This window comes from Bidens hawaiensis, unplaced genomic scaffold (assembly GCF_021521415.1).
Source record: "Bidens hawaiensis isolate Kalapana, Puna unplaced genomic scaffold, B.hawaiensis_p1.1 tig00003141_1, whole genome shotgun sequence".
In the NCBI taxonomy this organism is placed as follows: domain Eukaryota; kingdom Viridiplantae; phylum Streptophyta; class Magnoliopsida; order Asterales; family Asteraceae; genus Bidens; species Bidens hawaiensis.
The window spans coordinates 858164-874924 of NW_027491170.1; the positions used below are offsets into that span (position 1 = coordinate 858164).

The 16761-nt window shown below is 31.0% G+C and overlaps 1 protein-coding gene and 1 pseudogene across 1 annotated transcript; both read left to right on the forward strand.

The window, feature by feature from the left end:
• The window catches only part of LOC143622458 (TMV resistance protein N pseudogene), a 175998-nt pseudogene that overhangs the window by 124642 nt on the left and 34595 nt on the right, over nucleotides 1–16761 (forward strand).
• On the forward strand, nucleotides 8984–13474 carry LOC143622411 (TMV resistance protein N-like). Its single transcript, XM_077093570.1, has 4 exons — nucleotides 8984–10090; nucleotides 10187–10480; nucleotides 10574–11504; nucleotides 13383–13474. The coding sequence occupies exons 1-4, from the start codon at nucleotides 9164–9166 to the stop codon at nucleotides 13472–13474; spliced, it is 2244 nt and encodes a 747-aa protein (XP_076949685.1). The 5' UTR covers nucleotides 8984–9163.

The following is a 16761-nucleotide window of genomic DNA, read 5'->3' on the forward strand; positions in this document are numbered from 1 at the left end:
GGTAATGATTATTGGTATTTTAAAAATATGTTAAACACTTACTATTATGTTTTTAATAAGATAGTTGAAAATTTTGTAAATAAATAAAAATGTCATCAAATTTGGAAAAAAAAGAACTAAATTAATACGTTACTAAAATAATAAACTCTTTATTTTTGAATTTTGATACTCGATTACTAATTATAACCTATTACTTATAAATAATAATTAAATATAGTAAATGTTAAATAAGGTTTCCACCAACTATACTTTTTTGCTATGCCATTTTACACTTTTTAAATTTCCAACCATTAATGTAAAGACTTTTTTTTTTTTTTTTAACTTTCTCCTCCAACAATATGCATATCCATGAATATCATGCCTCTCCTGCCACCTGCAATTCCACGACGGAAAAGAAACCCGGTAATACAAACTTTACAATTCACTTTCTCTTTGTCTCAGGGTAACCCGTATGTAAAACATAGAAGAAAAAAATAATTTTACACTAATTTTGGTCCTTACTGACAAGGTGGTTACCCCTCAACCCTTCGTAGATCTGCCCCTGTCTACATGTATTTGCACAGATTTTTCCACTCAAAATATCAGCTCTTAATGGCTTATTTAATCATCTCTTCCAACTCTATTTTTGTTAAGTTCATAAACGTTTCCCAATTAATAAGGGATTTATTTCATCATCTCTTCCAACTCTGTTTTCGTTAAATTCAACAGAAACGTGTTATAACTTACAAAGATGATGAAAAGGATCAGTGAGAAGCTCATCACATCCATTGAAGACTCGAGATTTTACATCATTGTTTTCTCAAAGAACTATGCATCTGGTGCTTAGACGAGCTTGTCAAGATTAACAGAGATTATCAGAGATAAAAATTTGTCCTAAGATTTATTACAATAAGTATTTCAGCCAGCAGCGATGAGCTGATTATATGCAACTTTACCGACAAAACAATGTCATTCATTATCTTTATAACATTTATAACATATCATAATCACACATGGCTATTAGAATCCCGAAAGTTAGACGATATATCAAAGGTATGCAATAAAAGTAAGATTAATCGATGAGTGAAGAGTAATCCTACTATACTATTAAAACAAATTAGCTTGGTGCCACATGTCGTTTGCGACGATTGCCTTTCCTTCCAAAATTATCTTTCACTTCTCTATTTTTCTTACCAATTAAATAAATCAAAAATAAATTTTATTCCTAATAATTAAAATACTTAATGTATTCATTTAGTTCAATATACCGGTTTCTAATTTTAGATTTTAACTACTTTTTTATTTTGAGAGTTACATATAATTTGTAACTAACAATCACTTAAAATATAAACAAATTCATCATGTAGATTGTTATTTTTTCTTAATGTTCACATTTAATTAGTTAAAATTGGACCAAATTCATCAATAAATGTAATTTCATTTAAGTTTTTCGTTCAAATTATCATCAAAATTTATGGTAATTAGATTTTATTTATTTATAATGAACAATAATTTTGTTTTACATATGTCATTATTAACAAAAATCTCGGTCATTCTTTTTAATTCTTAATAAATATAGTTGAAAATTAATTTTTCAACCTACTCAATATTATATAAAATACACCATATACTATAGTATATTGATTTGGTCAAACAAATTGAACAATCATAATGATTATTTCAAAAAAGGAAACTTAATTTATGCAAATTAAAATTCAAACAAACTTTTCGTAACTTATTGAATTATTATTTATATAGAAAGAACATAATTTATGTTAACCATAGAAACTTGGTCTTCCCTTAAAATACTTTTACCATAAACTTTCACACTTAAACTTCAAGCCTATATATTGAATACTTGAGCTTACAAAATATGTCACTCTTAAATTGTCACTCCTAATACTTGGTGGGTTATTAACTCGGAGATTCAATAATTTGGAAGTGTTGATAACATTTTAAATTGAATGATATTATAAGTTTGAAGGTATGTACGATTTGTTTGTAAAATACGCTACTTTGTATAATCGATATAATTATACGTCAGTCTATTTAACTTATTGTTCTCTGCATGATATAAGATTTCTAAAATTTTCTCATGTTAATCGTATTTTTTTATTTTTTATTTTATATTTTAGATTTCTTCAAGATCCAAGAGACGAACTAATTTTTAATCATCATCTTCCAATAAGAGGAATAATACAAATGGTTAGTGAGTTTAATAATTTAAGGTTACTCTCTAAATATTATGTTATAATAATAATAATAATTTTGTTTGCAAAACGTGCAGTGTCATCGTCTAGACAACCATTGCGTATCATATCCAACGGTAATAATGTTTTTATAAACCATCAATTGATTTAAAATGTTAATATTTTATAACCGTATTTTTTTATTAGATCTAAAATTTTATGAGATATACGGCAAGTAACATGAAGTTTGAGGACCATTCAGAGTATAGCTCTAGCCATGGTAGGACCTGGTCACCAAATGCGTGTTCTTACTGATGTAAGATTTCTTGAAATTCATATTTACAATTTTATTTTTATATGTTGAGGGCTCTCTCTATTTATATTTACAGTTTAAGGACGATTTGGAGACTAGCTCTAGCCATGGTAGGACTGGATCACCAAAGTTCCACCTACTTCTTCCAAGATTCAATAGGCATGTTGAAGGTTTTGAGATATACGAAAATATTGTTGATTTATTTCATTATCGAAGTTATCATGCTAATGATTCCGATTATATTCATTGATAATTGTTACTAATTTGCTTTTAATAGTTCAGTATATCTAACATTACGTTATTTTTAATAATTTTAGTTTATGACGGCCCAAATTGGTAAATTGGCTAATTGCATGAAAAAAAGTATTTGATGTAGAGTAAGTTGGTTGTGTTTGTTTTAGTCATTACTAATGTATTTTAGTTATTAATTTTCTATCATTTTTTATTTTATGTAGTTTAGATAATTTATATACATTAATTCATTTTTATATGAATAACAATCTTTATTTTTTGTGTGTTAAAATTTTTGAATCTTATATTAAAAGTTTTAACAATTATTTATTGAACTTTCAAAAAATGGAATGTTTTTTATAATAATATTTACAATTATTTATTTATGTTTTAAAATTCAAAATTAGCCATTATTACAACAATCTTTTTTTAGTTTTTAATAGTATTCAATCTCAACAAACTTTTCATCTTTTATATTTTACCAAATTTTAATTAGCATAAATGACATATTTAATATATATTGGAAATTTTAAATAATTTACTTTTGAGTATACTTGAAAGTTAATAAGTTTTGTATTAAAAACGCATTAATTTATTTGACCAAGTTAATATATGGTGTATTATTTATTTCAAATTTATATTTAAAAAGTCTTAGATATTTACTATAATTGCTTATTTATTTTAAAATATTCATCATCATTAATTTTAAATTAATGATACATTATAATCATTTATACATTTATTTATTTATATTTTTAAGAATCGAATTTGACCACTCTTTTTTTAATTTTTATATTATCCAATCTCCATAAACTTTAAATATTTTATATTTGACCAATTTTTGTTTAGGCATTAATTCCAAGAATTACCGATTCGTCTAAATTATTTCATTCAAATTAAAAAATAAACTAATAAACTAAATAGAAAATAAAAACTTTCCATATTTTATATTTGACCAATTTTTCATCAGGCATAAATGTCAAGATTAATGTATAAAATTGAAAAAAGAATTATCTAATGAATTTATTGTTAAATAAGTTAATGATGCTAAAGTCTTGACAATAATTTCGTAATAATTAAAAAAATTAATAGTATATTGTTTAGTTAGTAAATTTCTAAAAAAGGAAAGTTTTTTATAATAATATTTACTTTTATTTTTTTTTTTTAAAAACCGAAATTGAGCATTCTTCCAACAATCTTTTGAAGTTTTTAATAGTTTTCAATGTCAACAAACTTTCCATCTTTTATATTTGACCAAATTTTCTATTAGTATAAATGACAAATTTAATATATATTAAAAATTTTAATACTTTACTTTTGAATATACTCGAAAGTTAATAAGTTTTATATTAAATACACATTAATTTATTTGACAAATTTAATATGCTGTTTATTACTTATTTCAAATTTATATTTAAAAAATCATAGATATTCACTATGACTGCTTATTTATGATAAATATTCATCATCTTTAATTGTAAATGATACATTCCGATCATTTATACATTTATTTATTTCTGTTTTTAAGAACCAAATTTTGAACACTCTTTTGTAGTTTTTATTAGTCTCCAATCTCAATAAACTTTCTATATTTTATATTTGAACAATTTTTAATTAGGCATAAATGTCAAGAATTACCAATTTGTCTAATTTATTTAGGCTATATTAAAAAATAAACTAATAAAGTAAACAGAAAATAAAACTTTCCATCTTTTATAGTTGACCAATTTTTAATTAGGCATAAATGTCAAGATTAATGTATAAAATTGAAAAAATGAATTATCTAATGAAATTTATTGTTAAATAAGGTAATGATGCTAAAGTGTTGACAATAATAGCGTGATAATTAAAAAAAATTAACAGTATATTGTTTAGTTACTGAATTTCCAAGAAAATGGTAATTTTTTTATAATAATATACACATTTATTTATTTATATTTTTACAAAACCGAAATTGACGACTTTTGCAACAATCTTTTATAGTTTTTAATAGTATTCAATGTTATCAAACTTTCCATCTTTTATATTTGACCAAATTTTAATTAGCATAAATAACAAAGTTAATGTATATTGGAAATTTAAATAATTTACTTTACTAAAAAGTTAATATATTTTTTATTAAATACCCATTAATCTATTTGACCAATTTAATATATTGTTAATTACTTATTTCAAATTTATTTTTAAAAATCTTAGATATTCACTATAATTGCTTATTAATGCTAAATAATCATCATCTTTAATTTTAATGATACATTCCAATCATTTACACTTTTATTTATTTATGTTTTAATAACCGAATTTAACAACTCTTTTGTACTTTTTAATAGTCTCCAATCTCAACAAAGTTTCCATCTTTTATATTTGAACAATTTTTAATTACGCATAAATGTTCAGATTAATGTATACAATTGAAAGAATAGTTATATAATGAAACTGATTTTAAATAATGTAATGATGTTAAAAAGTTTAAAACATAATTTACCTTAGATTGCAGTCACTTTAATAGACTTTAATTAGGGAATGACTTCTATGTAATAAAATTAAAATTAACCGGTTTAATTTTAATAGGAAATAAAAATTAATATGTTATTACCTAAAAATTTGACACTTGTAACAGAAATTTATAAACGATTTTTGATATTTTTATTATTAACTACATTATAACTTTTTAATAAACGAATTTTTAATAACATTTAATGTATGTTTACATATTTCTTTTTTCTATTTTGTTTTTTAGAATTGATAGGAAACATAATTACCAGTTATCCATACTATTTCATCTTCTTAAAACCAATTAAAATATATGTTTTAATTAAGATGTGTGTACAAATAATTTTTTGTTAATTAGAGGCACAAAGATATTTCTCCATTATTTTTTTTACTTATATCTGGTATACTCAATTTATATTGTTTCCACACTTAGCAACAAAATTAACAAATTTAGTTGTGCTCCATATAAAAAAATCAATTTTTTGGTTTTTAATTAAGACCATACCAATTACATTTTTATATTTTAATTTGAACTAAAATTTTCAAAAACACATTATGCTAAATAAATCAGAAAGACCAAAATTATTTTGACTCATAGATTGGTTCTAAGATGTGCCAATAATGTTACTAAAGAATATGGATTAGAAGAACGGTTTGTGTAATGGAACTAGATTGCGAGTAATTAATTTGGGTAGGTGTTTTGTTGAAGTAAAAGTTATTTCAAGTACTAATACTGGTTATTGCACTTATATAATTCGTTACGGTGTAACACCTTCAGATAAGAAACTTTCGGTTAAACTGAAGTGAATGTAGTTATAAAAGTCAAGGTCAATCTCTAGCAAAAGTTGACATATATCTCAGAGACCCGGTGTTTACACATGGACAACTCTATGTAGCTTTATCAAGAGCGAAGAGTTGTGTCAAAATTCTTATATTAAAAAAGGAAGACAGAGTTACAAATAAAGAATCAATATGGTTTATAAGGAAGTCTTTTTAATAGCTTATGTATTTTACATTTTTAACTTTTGATTATATTTTTACTGTAATTTGAATGTTATTTTGGTTTATCTTTGTATTTCACAATCATTTGTTTTCGTACAAATATTATTTACAACTTAAAGTATATTGTCGTCCTGAATAAAATATAACAACTTATGTTGTCCTTTCAAATGACACGTGTTAGTTTGAAAATTTCAATATTTTCACTCGTGTCGTACACGGTTAATAACCTAGTGAGAACAATAAAACAATATAACTCAAACTAGTACTTTCATTACCTTTCTAACAACTTTGAGAAATGACCTGCAGACCCCTAAAGTTTACAACTAATATTTAAACAAGTAGTTTAAACCATGATTTAAACCATTTGACCAGTTCCTCTTATAATTGCTAGTATGTCTCCTGTCTATACTTCTCTTATAGTTGACCATTTGACCTGCAGACCCCTAAGGTTTTCCTACAATTATATTTTTTTAAGTCAACTAAACTGATTATTTTTAACCGTTACACAATATGTTTAAAATTATGAATTTACTATTTTAGCTTTTAAACTTGTAAAAAAATCAATCAAGTCCCTGGAGCACTTTATTATATTGCAAATGATTTTATCTAATTATCAAAAGCTTCTAAATAAAGGAACAGTTGTATTTGTGTTTAAACTTTTGCTAAGAAATCAAGTCAATGAAGAAGTAAGTAGTTAGCAAGGTCTGTGATTTCTTTAAACTGTTATTTCCTTTTCATACAATATATATGTTTTTAATCATGGTCCTACATTAAATATATGTTTTTGTTTCCCTGTTATGATTCCTAAAATACATCAAATATTTATATATTCTTATATACTTCAGGAGTTACTTAGAAAATTGAACAGTAACAAGGCTATTTAACACATTTACTTTATGTGTTATTTGTGTAACTAATTATTTATACTCTTTTTTTTTGTTATAAAAGCAGACAAGGAATCTTATCTTATCTTGACCAAAAAAGTTGCCTTTACTCTCCACATGACCTGCACAATTTTTTCCACTGAAAATATCAGCTCTTGAAGGCATCTACTTTCCACATATGTACTTTATGTGTTATTTGTGTAACTAATCTTTCTATTTTATGTTATTACAGATTTCGTTTTATCCGCCTTTAAGCATTCCTTCCACCAAAAAGGCATTACAACTTACAAAGAACATGAATCTTATCTGATCGAATAAGAGGCTTTACTCTCTCCACGTTAGTGCACGTGTTTTTCAACTTAAAATATCAACCCTTGAAGAGTTATTCTATCATTTCTTACAAGTTTGTTTGCAATCAGATTTCGTTTTATTAAGATCCTTTTAAGGCTTTGAAGCGTACATTCAATGGCTTCTACTTCAGCTTCATCATTTGAAAAAAACTTCAAATATGATGTTTTCTTAAGTTTTAGGGGAGAAGACACCCGTAAGACCTTTGTTGATCATCTGTATCATGCGCTTTGCAATAGAGGCATAACCACATACAAAGATGATGAAAAAATCGAAAAGGGGAAAGAATCAATGAGCAGCTCGTAAGATCCATTGAAGACTCGAGAATTCACATCATTATTTTTTCCAAGAACTATGCGTCTTCATCATGGTGCTTAAACGAGCTTGTAAAGATTATGGAGTGCCAGAAGACGCAAGAGCAGACTGCTTACCCGGTGTTCTATGATGTGGAACCCACCGAAGTCCGCCACCAAAGTGGGGCAGTTGGAGAAGCCTTTGCAAAACTTGTTGCCAAACATGAAAAGGGCAGCGGGCTGTTCTCCTTCTTTAAGTGGTTCACTCGAAAGAGGAAGAGGATGGTGGAAGATGTAGTATCTTTATCATTGCATATTGCATTTGTTAACATAAAAAATAAAAATATTTTTGTTTTATAGTTGTAGAAGTTAATACTAAGAAAGTTTTGCAATTTGTTAAACAGGAAATGAAGATGATGTTGCAAGATGGAGACGTGCCATGGAAGAGGCAAGCAGTCTTGCCGGATGGGAATTGACGAATACCTTTGATGGGCAATACCTTCATCTCGTTTATATTGTCATATTCCTAGTTTAAACATGAGTATATACGCACAGGGCAATAAAAATAAGGGTTTTTCAAAATCTGTTTAAAAAATAAGAAATGTGTTAACCTTAGAACCGGTTTCACTAGTGATTAACAGTAGAAGAAGAGCTAGATTCTGCAACACAAATAAGATTACAAGAACACGAACCTTCAACCTGCATTTACTTCTTGAACGAACAAAAGAAACCTTTGGCTACAAGCTACTAATAAAACACCACAATACACCAACAAACGGTTCAATTTTTTTATTGATAAATTACAAACTTAAAAACTCAATCGTAATTACATACACCCAGACGGTTCTAATCCTAATCAAATAGTATATAATTTGTATCTAATACAAATAGAGTTTAGGATAAGACTAAACTGAAATAAGACTACCTTATTAATTAATAAATAATAAATAAATTATTATTTGATTTCTCCTCAAAGCCACCCATGAGATTTATTTATTCAAATATTGCTTCTTTTAATAAATTAATAACAAAAAGATTTAAGTTTTAGTCGGAATTATAAGAAGGATCACTATTTCAAAGATACTTCTTCTATAAAATCCCAAGATTGTCTGATTTCCATTAACGAAAAAATCTTTTCAACAATTATCTTTGTAGTTTGCCTTTCATAGAAGGTGGGTCCAATAACGGTGCTCTGATATAGAATTGAAATAACTGTCCATGTGAGATGTTCACTAATCTGATTGAATCTTCTTTAAAACACAGGCATGAAGCTAAGTTCATTGAGAAAATTATTAAAGACATTTCACCAAAGCTACATTTAATCAGCTTGAATGTTGATGACAACTTAGTAGGCATGGAGACCCGGCTATTAAACGTGGTTTCATCTCTAGAACTTGATTCCAATGATGTTCTTATGATTGGGACAGGGGGATGGGAGGTGGTGGAAAGACGACTTTGGCCAGAGCTATTTTTGATCATATATCCATTCATTTTGAAAGTAAAAGCTTTGTTGAGAATGTCCTGGAACGTTCACAAGGCTCTGGTTTGAAGGAATTGCAAAAGCAGGTCCTTCAAGATGTCTTAAATGATCAAAAACTTGATGTAAAAAGTGTTTATGATGGAAAATGTATGATGAAAAAGATGATACATGGTAGAAAGGTTCTTCTTGTTCTAGATGACGTGGATCATATCGAACACCTTGCTGCGTTAGCAGGTACGCCTAATTGGTTTAAGCCAGGAAGTAGAATCATCATCACAACAAGAGATGAGCAAGTGCTGAAAGCACACAAAGTGAACAACATTCATGATGTCAATCTGCTATCAGATCAGGAAGCACTTTGCCTCTTCAGTTGGCATGCATTTGGGAGAGAGATTCCAATTAACGGGTATAAAGAGTTATCAGAAAAGGTTGTACATTACGCTGCTGGTCTTCCCTTAACAATCAAAGTTTTGGGTTCACATCTTTGTGGTAGAAGTGAACTTGAATGGGTAGATGCCATAAATAGACTAAAAAATATTCCGTTGAAAGAAACTCTAGAAAAATTGGAACTAAGCTATAATGGTCTAGAAAATGACCAGAAAGAAATATTCCTAGATGTTGTATGCATGCTGAAAGGTGAAACAAAATACAGAGCAATCAGAACACTTGAAAGTTGTGGATTTAATGCTCGAATTGGTTTAAGAGTTCTTGAGCAAAAATCATTAATAACTATTTCCAATGGAGACGGTTTGGACATCCATGATCATATAGAAGAAATGGGCAGGAATATTGTTCGGCGTTTGCACCCTAACGAACCTAGCAAACATAGTCGATTATGGATTAAAGAGGAAATTAAAGATATATTGGTCAATGAATTGGTAAGTTTCAAGCTTATATGAATGGTGGAAAACTAGAATGTTTTCTATTTTCTATTTCACATTTTCATAACAACTTCTTTTTATTATTATTTACAGGGCACCGAAGCAAAACGAAGTATACAACTAAATTTTACGTATGTTGATCGAGAAATCATTAACATAAATGGTCTTAGAAAGATGAAGGAACTTAGATTACTTTACATGGATTCTAGATATTTATATTTAAAAAACGAAGAAGTTAGCCAATGCTTACCAGATGCCTTACAATCTCTATGCTGGCATGGATACCCTTTTCGGTCCTTACCTGAAACATTTCAAGCAAATAGGCTTGTTAACCTTGACATGCGTGGTGGAAATATATCAAAACTCTGCGTAGGGGGAGAAAGAAAGGTAAATAATGGTTGATTGGTTGTTTTGCATATCGCATTTAATGTTATATTTTGTCATTGCCCTAATAATCATCAATTTTTTTCCTTATGACAGATTCTCAATAAGCTTAAGTTCATTGACCTCAGTAATTCAAAGTTGAGAACTTTTGACATTAGTATGACTCCAAATCTCGAAATGTTAAATCTTAGAGAATGCAGAGACTTTGTTGAACTCCTCATGCCCGTTGAATGTCTAAGCCTCAAGGTCCTCGACCTAAGCCATTCTAAGGTGAGTAGCCTTAACCTTGGGAAGACTCCACATCTTCGGGGATTATATCTTGAACGATGCTCTTATCTTCAAGAAATTAATGCTTCGGTGGCATGTCTAAAAAACCTAGTCGACTTTAAATTAGAGCATTGCTTAAATTTTGCATATTTTAGGGTTGACAAAGAGCATGACTCAGCTTATCTTGATTCTGTAGCTACATTTGAAATAGATGTAAAATGCGTTGATCTATGTCCACTGCATCGTAAACATAGTTTGCCAACGTTTACGTTTACATGTAAATATGTTGAACTTCGACCTTCGTGGAGTGGAAATTTTGAGAAACTTATTTCTTTTGGGCCGTGCGTTTGCAAAAACCTTGAGTACATTTTGGCAACTATCTGTGGCTTACAACATTTAAGAGAGCTTACGCTTGAAGGAAGTATTCCTCAGGACCTGTGGCGGTTAGAAAGTTTAGAGATGCTATCTTTGTGGAGGCAACAATTTCAACTTCTTCCAGATAGCATTTGTATGTTAAAACATCTAAAATCACTTAAACTTTATTCTTGTTTGGCTCTTGAACAGTTACCTGAGAATATATGTGAATTAGAGGGTTTAGAAGTCTTACGCATAACGGGTTCTGAATCTTTACTAGATATTCCGAATAATATATGTAAGATGAGAAGTTTAAAACGTTTGAAGATCACCTTTTGTGATAATATTAAGAAATTGCCGGATGAACTTGGGAGTTTAGAATGCTTGGAAGTGTTAGATATAGAAGGTACACGCATAAGTCGTCCGCAGAGCATTTATCAATTGAAAGGTCTGCGTATTTATGGGTCCAGGGAGCAACTTGAGTCGTATGGTTTTACAACCATCTTGAAAGAACAGTGGTGCAACAGATACTCGGTCTTAATCAGTCACAACATGAGTATCTCCTTACAATGTTAATCGCTACTCTTTTTAGCTTTGATTTCACAATAAAGCGACTTTCATTGTTCATTTTTCATGTATTTAGTATGATGATAGACAAATTAGCTTCAGAACCCTTGTATTTTTCTTATCAGTAATTCTTTCTAATTTGTAAAATAACCCGTTTTGACCCATGCTATTTTTTTAAAACGACTCGTCCTGACCAGCCTCATCGGTTTGCCAGGTTTACAACAAATAATCTGATCCTAAGTTTTAACTTAAGCCTGCAACTTTTTAAAAGTATTTATCAACACAGATTCCATGTTGTGACTCTTTCGTAAAGATTATAGATAGAAACACGTACATTCTTGTACATTGTAACCATATGTTTAGTAATGGAACTGGTACCAGGTATAGAACACGAACTCACACACGAACGCGAATATTATTATTGAGAAACTTCACAAAACTCAATTACAATCTCTAACCCCAAAGCAAGGGTATTTATAATCTAACATATCACGTTTAGACTACAACTAGGATTGCAAAATAATAGGACATAATAATTATACTAACAATTAAATCTAAGCACATTTAATTGTTTACAATTATCCACTCCATATTTAAATCATGTTACTTAATCTTGCACGCCAAGTAACGCCTTGAACCGAAATTCCCAACAATCACCCCGGAATTTTGAACTCGAAACCGACAAGTCTTCAACTCCAAGTAATTCCCGCATCTCCTTGAATTTGATTCTCCCAAGAGCCTTCGTCAAGATATCGGCACATTGCTTAACACCAGTAACATGCTCGACACTTACCTCTTCACGATCAACACATTCCCGAATGTAGTGAAACCGAGATTTAATGAGTTTGGTCTTTCCATGGAAAAATGGATTCTTCACAAGAGCTATTGCTAATGTATTATCAATACGTAACACCACTGCTTGAATATCCTTGTCGAATAACTCACTTATCAAGTCTTTTAGCAAAACTGCCTGACACGCGGCTGCGCTTTGATGTGTGGGTAGAAATATGTGTATTAAGTGTTTAGAGTCGTGTGTTTTGATTAGTTATATATTGTGAACACGATTACTTTGAGTGCGTTTGTGGTTATAAGTGTGCGGAGCTTAAAGAAGCTAATTTGGAGCATTCATGATGGAGTGGAAATGAAAATGATGATCCATGAGAATATAGAGAATTGAAATACGAAGACGTGGCCACAAACGGGGAGGAAAACGGAGTTGAAACAAAGATTTTATGAAGAAAACAGTTTGGCCTAGCAGGACTGTAACGCAGAGTGACCAGACTGTAGCTTACGGTCTGACAGTAGCTTACGGTGGCCAGACCGTAGCTTACGGTCTGGTCTGACAAAAAAAGAGATTTTGGTGATTTTTCTTCCATATTTAAGGCCCAAAAACCCTAATATCAAAATCATTCAATCATAATCAGTCTTTTGGGACTTCTTGGAGGCCATCATACACCATCCTAACACTTACCAATCATCACAATCATCCATGTTCTCATCATCTCAACCAAGAATCAAGATCTTCAAGATGCATATGCTAGGCTAAAGTTTTAGTGACCATCTCCAGGCGTAGGGTGGTGTTTGTAAGCAAGACCTTCTGGTATTTTGAACTTTAATATTGGATTTGGATTTAGTTAATCATTCGGTTAGTTGAATCTATACATTTGTTTATGCATTCAATAGTTTTTCGTAATTGAATGTTTTGTGTTTTTATCAGATTTGTGGTCATTAACTTTAAGGATTAAGTTCTTTGAGACATTGGCCCATTTATCATTTACCATTAAATCACTTACATTTATCAAACCTTAAAACTGGTAATCAATTAGGTTATTATTCCTCCAAACCAACTGTTCGGATTAAGTTCTGTCAATTAGTGAGATCAAATATTTTGTCTTTTGATTATAAGTGTAATCAATCGAGTTTTCAAATAGGTTTAACAATTGGTCTAGTCTGCTTCACAACCTGAAACCTAGAGTTTGGTTACTTTTCTCTAACTGTTTACAAACAAATCATTATTTAATCTGCTTGACATCGTTTGTCCACCCTAGAATAATTAATTAAAAAGCCATTAAACTTGATTAGCACTTTCCACTGATTCCCTGTGGATTCGACACCTTATTTGCCCTAGCTAGTAAAGGTTTTATAAATGTTTTTGATTGACCTTTCGACATCGATCAAAATGGCGCCGTTGCCGGGGAATCAACACGCAAAGTGTTAGTTTAGTGTTTTGTTTACTTTTAGTTTTATTTTATTTTTGTCAGTTTTATGTTTGGTATTTGTGTGTTTCATGTGCACTCAGTATGACGTGGAGTTGGGTCTATGACCCACATGAAGGATATAAGGCCGTGAAGGATGATGACCCGTAACGTACACATTCATATCATGGCCCACCTTCACCAAACTCTCAAGGCTTCTACAAGTCATAACCAAAGGAGCTTCAACGAGTAGGGTCGCAACATGCGGTACCAAAATTATTCATCGCCTCAATCTGATTATAAGGGTTATTATGGGTCAACAAAAGGTAACCACGAAAACTCGTATCAAAGTAATTCTCAATCTCAGAAGAGAATTAATTGTTACCAGTTTGAGGATGATTCGGACTATGATAGTGAAGGGTCCGATACGCCAAGTTTTGTAAGTTATCAAGAGGAGGATGACTACTACTGCCATGAACATCCTCAACCAATATACGAGGAAGTACCTCAACATTATAATCATGGTGGTACATATCAAAGAAATTATCAACAAGATCAAGAAGATTCTTCGGGTAACAAAGAAGTTTTTTGGAAAGATGTTATAGATTTTCTGAAGGAGATGAAGAGAGATCAAGAAGCTCACAATAATCAGAGGTTAGAACTCCAGGAGACGTTTAATGACGCTCAAGATAAACTGGTGAGTCAGCTATTAGAAGAGGTGGCTCAAATTGAACGAGAACAAGAAAAGTTGGCTAGTGGTGCCATGGTTAATGAGGAAGTGATAGAAGAGGCTCTAGATCTTTCAGAGAATGAATTTGAGGATCTGATTTTGGAGAATAATACCACACCAATTCCTCTAGTTACCGAAGAGCCAATGAATGCATCAGTTGTGGTTAATGATGAGGATATAAAGGGGGAGAGTTTGGATCTTTTGGGGCATGAAGTTGAATGTTTAGACCCGATTGAAGACATAGTAACCTTTAAAGAACCGGTGACTGAAGTAACCCAGGTCCAGGTGAAGGTGAATCCCAGTCGTTCTCCCATTTTGGTCACGCATATAAATGAAGATTGGGGTAATGGTGCAAGTTCAAAGAAGAGGAAAGTGAGTTTGGAAGACCTTGAACAAAATATGGTGAAGTAGCCTTGTATTCGGTTTACACACATGTCCACCACAGAGAAGAAGGTATGGGCACAAAATTTTAATTACCGAGCATACAAGGGAAATTCGATGGGAAAATGTTTGGTTCGACCACGATCGAATCCTAGTGTTTTAATCTCAAGAAAGAGGGTGTGGGCTCGATGTGTGAGTTGCCGGGCATATGTGGGAAACATTGAAGGTAAATGTTCATTCACATCGACTCATAATTGTTTATTAGACATCTTGAACATGAAGGAAGAAGAGGAGCCAAGATGTGTCAACTACCGAGCTTTTACAGGGAATTCGGTAGGAAAGTGTCCGCTTAGACCACCGTAAATGTCATACCAGGTAACGGCCTGACTGAAGACCTTAACAAAAACTTAGCGCAAATCGGGAGGCAACCCGGATTTTAATTTCAATTTGTATTTTATTTTATTTTTTTGTTTGTTTAACCGTTTTATTTCAAGCGTACCACTGTAGAAAAATTCAAGTGTGGGGATGCCACACGGAAAATTCGGAGTTTTATGGTGTTTCGATGAAAGAATTTTAAGTTATGAGGTTTCGGATATCCGACGTGCTTTCATGTTCCCTTTGCTACAGTTGATTCAGGTACGTGTATATTTTTGTTGTATTTGAACTTTGTGGGTGTAGTTCACTATAAACCCTCACGAGACCTTACTCGTCCACCCGGGCTACGGGGGGTTTAAAGGGCTTGTTGCATATGCTAAATGCAATCGTGAGTCCTACGAAAGTGAGTTAGGTCTTTTAACATTTTTACTCGTTTAACAAATTCAATTATGAAATTTATTTAACTCGGCTTGGTAATTATAATCAACAGTTTTGCAAACAGTTTAAAAGGCATATTCTAGTATTGTGAGAAGCATGCTTCTACACGTGTGAGAGTTTGCAGATATTGTTGAGTGAGTTGAGGAGACATGTTCATCTGGAGCAAGCACGAGTGCACACGAGTTACCTATATCAGGTGATTTCGCTTTCATAGTTTTCTTTGTTTTATTAGTTGCATTGTTAAAAGTGTAATTGTATAAATTGTTATGACAATCACATTACGCCCGTTTTAAAAAAATAAAATAATAAGCAGTGAATTTTAACCCGTCCTCGTTAATGTTCTTTTAAAAGTTATATTTTTAAACATTAAGGATAATGTCAACCTCAAGTGTGGGGATGGGGAAAATTGAAAATTTTGGCCTTAGAGTACCTTGATTGTGCGCAAATAGCGGAATTCTAACTTGTTAATTGCTAGTATTAATGTCAAGTAGAGGTCTTTGGTCATGGTCAGTTTTTAAGCTTCTCGAAAGTCTTCCCATGCAAATGGTTTTCAAAAATAGAAAATTAAAATGAACCGTCTAGATGGGCATAACGAGTCATGGGAACAGGTACACATGTTTATATCGTCAACCCTATTCCTCCGGTACGTGTGTGAGTTGACCCAAATATATATAATACACATATAATATATAGTACACACATGTCATTTGAGTGCTTTCATTGATGTTCATGGATTACGGGATCGTAGTTGGCAAAATGCAAAAGTGATAGAGGCAATTAGGTTAAGCCTCATCTGGATGAGCGAGAGTGTGGGTACTGGGGGGTTGGGGCCACATACATTATACATATGAGGATGGCTAATGAGAGGGGCGGGGGGTTGGGTCCCTTAGAAAACCTTTTTCTGGACTTATTTTTAATTTGGTTAACCCCGACATTATGTTACGAGACAATCCGGCTTACTAGGTTTATTTGTAATT

Bases quoted from the DNA above. Each gene is read 5' to 3' on its own strand.
- LOC143622411 (XM_077093570.1), top strand. From the start codon at position 9,164: ATGGGAGGTGGTGGAAAGACGACTTTGGCCAGAGCTATTTTTGATCAT. The intron at 10,481-10,573 runs GTAAATAATGGT...TCCTTATGACAG, and splicing joins GCGTAGGGGGAGAAAGAAAG to ATTCTCAATAAGCTTAAGTT. The intron at 11,505-13,382 runs GTACACGCATAA...TGTTTTTATCAG, and splicing joins GGAAGTGTTAGATATAGAAG to ATTTGTGGTCATTAACTTTA.